Genomic DNA, 10,162 nt, shown 5'->3' on the forward strand with positions numbered 1-10,162 from the left:
CAAGGGTGTGTGCTCAGCCCCCTCACCCATGAATGCGTGGCCAAGCACGCCTCCAACTCAATCATCAAGTTTGCAGACGACACAACAGTAGTGGGCTTGATTACCAACAACAACAACGAGACGGCCGACAGGTAGGAGGTGAGGGCTCTGGGTGTGTGGTGCCAGGAAAATAACCTCTCACTCAACGTCAACAAAACAAAGGAGATGATCGTGGACTTCAGGAAACAGCAGAGGTAGCACCCCCGATCCACATTGACAGGACCGCAGTGGAGAAGGTGGAAAGTTTCAAGTTCCTCGGCTTACACATCACTGACAAACTGAAATGGTCCACCCACACAGACAGTGTGGTGAAGAAGGCGCAATAGCGCCTCTTCAACCTGAGGAGGCTGAAGAAATGTGGCTTGTCACTTAAAACACTCACAAACTTCTACAGATGCACAATTGAGAGCATCCTGTCGGGTTGTATCATCGCCTGGTACGGCAAATGCACCGCCTGCAACCGCAAGGCTCTCCAGAGGGTGGTGTGTTCTGCACAACACATCACCGGGGGCAAACTACCTGCCCTCCAGGACACCTACACCACCCGATGTCACAGGAAGGCCAAAAAGATCATCAAAGACATCAACCACTCGAGCCACTACCTGTTCACCCTACTACCTGTTCACCCCACTGTCAGTATAGGTGCATCAATGCTGGGACCGAGGGACTGAAAAACAACTTATATCTCAAAGCTGTTAAATTTCCATCACTAGCACAGAGAGGCTGCTGCCTATTTACACAGACTTGAAATCACTGGCCACTTTAAAAAATGTAACACTAGTCTCTTTTATAATGCACTACAATAATGTTCACATATCTTGCATTACTCATCTCATATGTACTGTATATACTGTATTCTATGCTATTTCACTGTATCTAAGTCTATCCCTCTCTGACATTGCTCATCCATATATTTATATATTCTTAATTCCATTCCTTTACTTAGATTTGTGTGTATTGGGTATATGTTGTAAAATTGTTAGATGTTACTTGTTAAATATTACTGCACTGTCGGAGTGAGAAACACAAGCATTTTGCTACACCCACAATAACATCTGCTAAACACCTGTATGTGACCGATAAAAGTTGATTTGATTTCACATGTTCTTTTGGTTAGCTCTACATTACTCTGTTGTGGACTACCTCACTAGAAGCGTGTGTTTTGGTGATGGCATTAGCCAGCTCTTTGGTGCTCAGCCCTCCTTTAATCTCCAGGAAGTTAATGCCTGGTCGCTCATTGATGTACACGTCAATCTGGCCATAAGGAAGAGAAGGAAAACATCACATCAACCCTTACGAGCACTATCCACCTGATTTCACTAGGATGAGTATTACTGTGCGGTGCATTCGGAAAGTATTCAGGCACCTTGACTTTTTCCACATTTTGTTACATTGCAGCCTTAAAATTGCTGATATATATAAAAAAAATATCAATAGAAACACATTACCAGATAATGACAAATATCCAAAAATGGAAATATCACATTTACATAAGTATTCAGACCCTTTACTCAGTCCTTTGTTGAAGCACCTTTGGCAGGTATTACAGCCTCGAATCTTGTTGGGTATGGGGCTTGGCACACCTGTATTTGGGGAGTTTCTCCCATTTTTCTCTGTAGATCCTTTCAAGCTCTGTCAGGTTGGATGGGGAGCATTGCTGAACAGTTATTTTCAGGTCTCTCCAGAGATGTTAGATCGGGTTCTAGTCCGGGCTCTGGCTGGGCCACTGGCAAGGACATTCAGAGACTTGTTCCGAAATCACTCCTGCGTTGTCTTGGCTGAATGTGAACCTACGCTCCAGTCTGAGGTCCTGAGCACTTTGGAGCAGGTTTTCATCAAGGATCTTTGTACTTTGCACCATTCATCTTTCCATTGATCCTGACTAGTCTCCCAGTCCCTGATGCTGAAAAACATCCCCACAGCATGATGCTGCCACCACTATGCTTCACCATAAGGATAGTGTCAGGTTTCCTCCAGATGTGATGCTTGGCATTCAGCCAAATGGTGTAATCTTGGTTTCAGACCAGAAAATCTTGTTTCTCATGGTCTGAGTCCTTTAGGTGCCTTTTGGCAAACTCAAAGTGGGCTGTCATGTGCCTTTTACTGTGGAGTGGCTTCCGACTGGCAACTCTACCACAATGGCCTGATTGGTGGAGTGCTGCAGAGATACTTCTCCTTCTGGAATGTTCTCCCATCTCCACAGAGGAATTCCATCAGCGTGACCATCAGGTTCTTGGTCACCTCCCTGACCAAGGCCCTTCTTCCCAATTGCTCAGTTTGGCGGGGAGGCCAGCTCTAGGAAGAGTCTTAATGGTTCCAAACCTCTTCCATTTAAGAATGATTGAGGCCATTGTGTTCTTGGGGACCTTCAATGCTCAAGACATTTTTTGGTACCCTTCCCCAGATCTGTGCCTTGACACAGTCCTGTCTCTGAGCTCTACGTACAATTCCTTTGACCTCATGGCTTGGTTTAGCTTTGACTTGTACTGTCAACTGTGGGAACTTATATAGACAGGTGTGTGCCTTTCCAAATCATGTCCAATCAATTGAATTTACCATAGGTGGACTCCGAACAAGTTGTAAAAACATCTCAAGGATGATCAATGTAAATAGAATGTACCTGAGCTCAATTTTGAGTCTCATAGCAAAGGGTCTGAATACTTATGTAAATAAGTTATTTCTGCAAAAATGTCTAAAAAACATTTTTTTAACTTTGTCATTATGGGGTATTGTGTGTAGAACGATGAGTGAAAAAATGATTTAATACATTTTAGAATATGGCCGTAATGTATCAAAATGTGGAACAAGAGAAATGGTCTAAATACTTCCCGAATGCACTGTATGCACATGAGTACATGCCTTGATAATGCTAATGCTCTCACCTTGAAGTCAGCGACAGGCTGCATGGGTCGAGCGTGGATCAGCAGTTCGTACTTGCCCAGTCGGCGTTTCAGCAGCTCCTCATACGTCAGTTCAAAGGTCACCTTACTGAGTGTGGCCACAGTCACAGACGTCTTAAACTCCTCAAGGGTCCTCCCCACAGAACTGAGTAGACATATAGAGACAGTGTAGCACACACCAACACGCACATACTGTAGACACTAGACAGAGACGAACAGAGTGGTCCCCCTCGGTAGCAGAGAGAAAAATGTGTAGTTTTAAATTTAATTTAGTTAAATTCTATGCATTTTTGCCATTGATCTTAGAGAACCTTTTGTCGTGTGGCTAAGAGAAGATGTTGCTGTTTTAAAATGAATTTCCTGCAATTCTACACATTTTTACGATGGGGAGAGAATATTTTATTTTATTTAGGCAAATTAGCTGGCTAACGCATTGATCCTGCTTTGTAGTATACCAAGATATAGTGATAAAAAGATAGATGGGAAAACTTGGATTGCCGGTCACAGCGAAAAGTAGCACTCCCTATACTTGCAATGCATTTCTTCTCAAAAGGTGGGTAAACTGTGTTTACTTGCATTTACCCTCCACTATACCACTGACCCCTATTGGTAATTGAGTGACTGTCAGTGACTTACATAATAGGAAAACTGATGATGCACTACCAAACTTTGAAATTGAACCTTGTGTCGTCTACTACTCTAACGCTCAACAGTAAGTTGATACCATGACTGAGTTCCACAAACAAGTGGCGACTTATGTCCCTTATTGGCTACGGCCGGATCTGCAGACACCCACACACACACCTGACTATGCCAGCGCTTTGGCCACGAGACACTGCCTGAGTGTATTGCTGCTGAGCCTCCTCCTTCTGTTTCACAACCCCATCATACGTCTGCCCCTCAATGGTCCTGAGGAAGAGAGAGTTTATATGCTAACATTTGTGTAAGCTATATGTAAGACAGTAGAGGTATCTGCTCAGGCTCAATAGGGATACATTCATGTAGACCCACATTTTGAATTTACTGATGAAGGCCATCTTGGGAATTTTGACATGGAATTCTATTTCCTGTGACTGGTCCATCCGATTGGCCACACGACTGGTGATAATAGTGGTCGCATAGCGACTGGTCACTGTGGAGTTGATGTGAAAGCTGTAGATGTCCCAGTCCCTGTTCTATAAAGGATCAGGAAACACCATCAGCACTGTTTACTGTCAGACAACATTTGAATACAGATGTAGACTTTTTTTTCACACAATGTTAGCAGTGCAATTTCTCAAATTAAATGCTTAAATACTAAATTGAAATTCCAATTTAGCATTTAAGCATTGCATTTATCAATACCCATTCCAAATTACATTTATTGATTGGGATGCAAAAATGATTAATGCAATTTAGCGTTTAAGAGTTGCATTTTAAAATTAGCAATGATAACCCTCCATAATACAGTGGCATGACTCAAGTCACACACACACGCAAGCACCACACACACATAAGCAATCGCACCATTTACAAATAAATAACCAGTAGAACTCAAGATTAGTATATCTGAAACCTGATTGGGCTCGGACTGGTTACACCTACATGTTTGTTTGACTGAATGCTAGACTCATGCACTCTCGAAAGAGAAAAAGGTGTTGACCAGTCTGTCTTTCACCCCAGACGTGATATGATAACATGTTGCTGTTTGTATACCTAGGAGACATGGTGCACTCTATCTGTTTTGGGCCGATAGGTCGGTTTAGGGAAACAGCAACCAGGACAACCGTAGACTTGTCTAAGTCTATCACAGTATAGCTCAATCTAACCCCTAAAACTTGAGGGGATCTTGAGCTTTCCAACCTTGTGCTCTCTGCACATCCAAAACTGTAGTCAAAAGACACATCTGAACTGATGTAACCCCACAAAAACACACAGTCAATCACATGCATGCTAATCAACACAACATAATACAATATAATCCCTGACAGAGTGCCCTCCCCTTGTGACCCTGTGTCCTGTGCGTGACCCTACTGTACCTTATTGGCCATTGCTGTGGTAACGCAGGCCAGCACCAGTCCAAGAAGGCCGACTCGTACTGTGACTCCCTCCATCATGACCTCAGCAAAAATGAAACCCCACAAAACACACACAGCCTTTTAAAGAGGAGCACAGTATGCTATTGGCCAGCAACCAGAGAGCAGGGGCGTCCTTTCAGCTAACCTAGGGTATAGCAAAGTGATTAAGGGAAGTGTAACAGTTTTCATGTGGTGAAGGAGAGTCGGACCAAACTGCAGCGTGTAGATTGCGATCCATGTTTAATCAAACAAACGTAACACGAATCAATACAAAACACTACAAAACAATAAACGTAACGAAAACCGAAAACAGCCTATACTTGTGTCAACTAACACAGCAAAAGGACATCAAGACACTCAGGACAATCACCCACAACACAACCAAAGAATATGGCTGCCTAAATATGGTTCCCAATCAGAGACAACGATAAACACCTGCCTCTGATTGAGAACCACTTCAGACATCCATAGACTTCCCTAGAACACCCCACTAAGCTACAATCCCACTGCATACACACCACATACGAAAACCCATGTCACACCCTGGCCTGAACAAATAAATGAAGATACACACAAAATACTTAGACCAGGGCATGACAGAACCCCCCCCCCTAAGGTGCGGACTCCCGAACGCACCTCAAAACAATAGGGAGGGTCCGGGTGGGCGTCTGTCCATGGTGGCGGCTCCGGTGCGGGACGTGGACTCCACTCAATCAATGTCCCAGTCCCCTCACCTCGCGTCCCTGAATAGTCCACCCTCGCCGCCGACCATGGCCTAGTAGTCCTCACCCAGAACCCCACGGACTGAGGAGCAGATCGGGACTGAAGGACAGCTCGGGACTGAGGGGAAGCTCGGGACTGAGGGGAAGCTCGGGAGTGAGAGAAAGCTCGGGAGTGAGAGGAAGCTCGGGAGTGAGAGGAAGCTCGGGAATGAGGGGAAGCTCAGGAATGAGAGGAAGCTTAGGAGTGAGAGGAAGCTCAAGAGTGAGAGGAAGCTCAAGAGTGAGAGGAAGCTCAAGAGTGAGAGGAAGCTCAAGAGTGAGAGGAAGCTCAAGAGTGAGAGGAAGCTCAGGCAGGTTGATGGATCTTGGCTGACTGGCAGATCCTGGCTGACTGGCAGATCCTGGCCGACTGGAAGTTCTGGCGGATCCTGGCAGACTGGCGGATCCTGGCCGACTGGCGGATCATGGCCGACTGGCGGATCCTGGCCGACTGGCAGATCCTAGCCGACTGGCAGATCCTAGCCGACTGGCAGATCCTATCCGACTGGCACCTCTGGTGGATCCTGGCTGACTGGTGGATCCTGGCAGACTGGCAGCTCCTAGTAGACTGACAGCTCTTTGCAGACTGGCAGCTCTGGCTGCTTCATGCAGACTGACAGCTCTGGCTGCTTCATGCAGACTGACAGCTCAGGCTGCTCCATGCAGACTGACAGCTCTGACTGCTCCATGCAGGCTGGCAGCTCTGGCTGCTCCATGCAGGCTGGCAGCAACTTGCAGACTGGCAGCTCCTTGCAGACTGGCAGCTCCTTGCAGACTGGCAGCTCTTGCTGCTCCATGTAGACTGACAGCTCTGGCTGCTTCATGCAGACTGACAGCTCTGGCTGCTTCATGCAGACAGACAGCTCAGGCTGCTCCATGCAGACTGACAGCTCTGACTGCTCCATGCAGGCTGGCAGCTCTGGCTGCTCCATGCAGGCTGGCAGCACCTTGCAGACTGGCAGCTCCTTGCAGACTGGCAGCTCTGGCTGCTCCATGCAGGCTGACAGCTCCTTGCAGACTGGCAGCTCCTTGCAGACTGGCAGCTCTGGCTGCTCCATGCAGACTGACAGCTCTGGCTGCTCCATACAGGCTGGCAGCTCTGGCTGCTCCATACAGGCTGACAGCACCTTGCAGACTGGCAGCACCTTGCAGACTGGCAGCTCCTTGCAGACGGGCAGCTCCTTGCAGACTGGCAGCTCCTTGCAGACTGGCAGCTCTGGCTGCTCCATGCAGGCTGGCAGCACCTTGCAGACTGGCAGCTCCTTGCAGACTGGCAGCTCCTTGCAGACTGGCAGCTCTGGCTGCTTCATGCAGACTGACAGCTCAGGCTGCTCCATGCAGACTGACAGCTCTGACTGCTCCATGCAGGCTGGCAGCTCTGGCTGCTCCATGCAGGCTGGCAGCACCTTGCAGACTGGCAGCTCCTTGCAGACTGGCAGCTCTGGCTGCTCCATGCAGGCTGACAGCTCCTTGCAGACTGGCAGCTCCTTGCAGACTGGCAGCTCCTTGCAGACTGGCAGCTCCTTGCAGACTGGCAGCTCTGGCAGCACCTTGCAGACTGGCAGCTCCTTGCAGACTGGCAGCTCTGGCAGCACCTTGCAGACTGGCAGCTCCTTGCAGACTGGCAGCTCCTTGCAGAATGGCAGCTCCTTGCAGACTGGTAGCTCTGGCTGCTTCATGCAGACTGACAGCTCTGGCTGCTTCATGCAGACTGACAGCTCAGGCTGCTCCATGCAGACTGACAGCTCTGACTGCTCCATGCAGGCTGGCAGCTCTGGCTGCTCCATGCAGGCTGGCAGCACCTTGCAGACTGGCAGCTCCTTGCAGACTGGCAGCTCTGGCTGCTCCATACAGGCTGACAGCTCCTTGCAGACTGGCAGCTCCTTGCAGACTGGCAGCTCCTTGCAGACTGGCAGCTCTGGCAGCACCTTGCAGACTGGCAGCTCCTTGCAGACTGGCAGCTCTGGCAGCACCTTGCAGACTGGCAGCTCCTTGCAGACTGGCAGCTCCTTGCAGAATGGCAGCTCCTTGCAGAATGGCAGCTCCTTGCAGACTGGTAGCTCTGGCTGCTCCATGTAGACTGACAGCTCTGGCTGCTTCATGCAGACTGACAGCTCAGGCTGCTCCATGCAGACTGACAGCTCTGACTGCTCCATGCAGGCTGGCAGCTCTGGCTGCTCCATGCAGGCTGGCAGCACCTTGCAGACTGGCAGCTCCTTGCAGACTGGCAGCTCTGGCTGCTCCATACAGGCTGACAGCTCCTTGCAGACTGGCAGCTCCTTGCAGACTGGCAGCTCCTTGCAGACTGGCAGCTCTGGCAGCACCTTGCAGACTGGCAGCTCCTTGCAGACTGGCAGCTCTGGCAGCACCTTGCAGACTGGCAGCTCCTTGCAGACTGGCAGCTCCTTGCAGAATGGCAGCTCCTTGCAGAATGGCAGCTCCTTGCAGACTGGTAGCTCTGGCTGCTCCATGTAGACTGACAGCTCTGGCTGCTTCATGCAGACTGACAGCTCTGACTGCTCCATACAGGCTGGCAGCTCCTTGCAGAATGGCAGCTCCTTGCAGACTGGTAGCTCCTTGCAGACTGGTAGCTCTGGCTGCTCCATGCAGGCTGGCAGCACCTTGCAGACTGGCAGCTCCTTGCAGACTGGCAGCTCCTTGCAGACTGGCTGCTCTGGCTGCTCCATGTAGACTGACAGCTCTGGCTGCTTCATGCAGACTGACAGCTCTGGCTGCTTCATGCAGACTGACAGCTCTGACTGCTCCATGCAGGCTGGCAGCTCTGGCTGCTCCATGCAGACTGACAGCTCTGACTGCTCCATGCAGGCTGGCAGCTCTGGCTGCTCCATGCAGGCTGGCAGCACCTTGCAGACTGGCAGCTCCTTGCAGACTGGCAGCTCTGGCTGCTCCATGCAGGCTGACAGCTCCTTGCAGACTGGCAGCTCCTTGCAGACTGGCAGCTCCTTGCAGACGGGCAACTCTGGCAGCACCTTGCAGACTGGCAGCTCCTTGCAGACTGGCAGCTCCTTGCAGACTGGCAGCTCCTTGCATACTGGCAGCTCTGGCTGCTCCATGCAGGCTGGCAGCACCTTGCAGACTGGCAGCTCCTTGCAGACTGGCAGCTCTGGCTGCTCCATGCAGGCTGACAGCTCCTTGCAGACTGGCAGCTCCTTGCAGACTGGCAGCTCCTTGCAGACTGGCATCTCTGGCTGCTTCATGCAGACTGACAGCTCTGGATGCTCCATGCAGACTGACAGCTCTGACTGCTCCATGCAGACTGACAGCTCTGGCTGCTCCATGCAGGCTGGCAGCACCGTGCAGACTGGCAGCTCCTTGCAGACGGGCAGCTTTGGCAGCACCTTGCAGACTGGCAGCTCCTTGCAGACTGGCAGCTCCTTGCAGACTGGCAGCTCTGGCTGCTTCATGCAGACTGACAGCTCTGGCTGCTCCATGCAGACTGACAGCTCTGGCTGCTCCATGCAGGCTGGCAGCACCTTGCAGACTGGCAGCTCCTTGCAGACTGGCAGCTCTGGCTGCTCCATGCAGGCTGACAGCTCCTTGCAGACTGGCAGCTCCTTGCAGACTGGCAGCTCCTTGCAGACTGGCAGCTCCTTGCAGACTGGCAGCTCTGGCAGCACCTTGAAGACTGGCAGCTCCTTGCAGACTGGCAGCTCTGGCTGCACCTTGCAGACTGGCAGCTCCTTGCAGACTGGCAGCTCTGGCAACACCTTGCAGACTGGCAGCTCCTTGCAGACTGGCAGCTCTGGCAGCACCTTGCAGACTGGCAGCTCCTTGCAGACTGGCAGCTCCTTGCAGAATGGCAGCTCCTTGCAGACTGGCAGCTCCTTGCAGACTGGCAGCTCAGGCTGCTCCATGCAGACTGACAGCTCTGGCTGCTCCATGCAGGCTGGCAGCACCTTGCAGACTGGCAGCTCCTTGCAGACTGGCAGCTCTGGCTGCTCCATGCAGGCTGACAGCTCCTTGCAGACTGGCAGCTCCTTGCAGACTGGCAGCTCTAGCTGCTCCATGCAGACTGACAGCTCTGGCTGCTCCATACAGGCTGGCAGCTCTGGCTGCTCCATACAGGCTGACAGCACCTTGCAGACTGGCAGCACCTTGCAGACTGGCAGCTCCTTGCAGACGGGCAGCTCCTTGCAGACTGGCAGCTCCTTGCAGACTGGCAGCTCTGGCTGCTCCATGCAGGCTGGCAGCACCTTGCAGACTGGCAGCTCCTTGCAGACTGGCAGCTCCTTGCAGACTGGCAGCTCTGGCTGCTTCATGCAGACTGACAGCTCAGGCTGCTCCATGCAGACTGACAGCTCTGACTGCTCCATGCAGGCTGGCAGCTCTGGCTGCTCCATGCAGGCTGGCAGCACCTTGCAGACTGGCAGCTCCTTGCAGACTG

The 10,162-nt window shown here is 51.0% G+C and overlaps 1 protein-coding gene across 2 annotated transcripts in view; it reads right to left on the minus strand.

Moving 5' to 3' along the window:
* LOC124028055 (inter-alpha-trypsin inhibitor heavy chain H4-like) overlaps positions 1–5,248 on the minus strand; it is a 48,421-nt gene extending 43,173 nt beyond the window's left edge. The window contains exons 1-5 of one of the 2 annotated variants that reach the window (XM_046340232.1): positions 4,958–5,248; positions 3,951–4,114; positions 3,744–3,848; positions 2,922–3,084; positions 1,183–1,293 (exon numbers count right to left, since the gene is read on the minus strand). In XM_046340232.1, the coding sequence (XP_046196188.1) occupies positions 1,183–1,293; positions 2,922–3,084; positions 3,744–3,848; positions 3,951–4,114; positions 4,958–5,035 (621 nt within the window). In that variant the 5' untranslated portion in view covers positions 5,036–5,248. The remainder of the gene's footprint in view (positions 1–1,182; positions 1,294–2,921; positions 3,085–3,743; positions 3,849–3,950; positions 4,115–4,957) is intronic. The other variant, XM_046340224.1, reaches the window with a different exon arrangement.
* Positions 5,249–10,162: the final 4,914 nt, after the last annotated feature.

This window comes from Oncorhynchus gorbuscha, linkage group LG03, assembly GCF_021184085.1.
Source record: "Oncorhynchus gorbuscha isolate QuinsamMale2020 ecotype Even-year linkage group LG03, OgorEven_v1.0, whole genome shotgun sequence".
Lineage (NCBI taxonomy): Eukaryota > Metazoa > Chordata > Actinopteri > Salmoniformes > Salmonidae > Oncorhynchus > Oncorhynchus gorbuscha.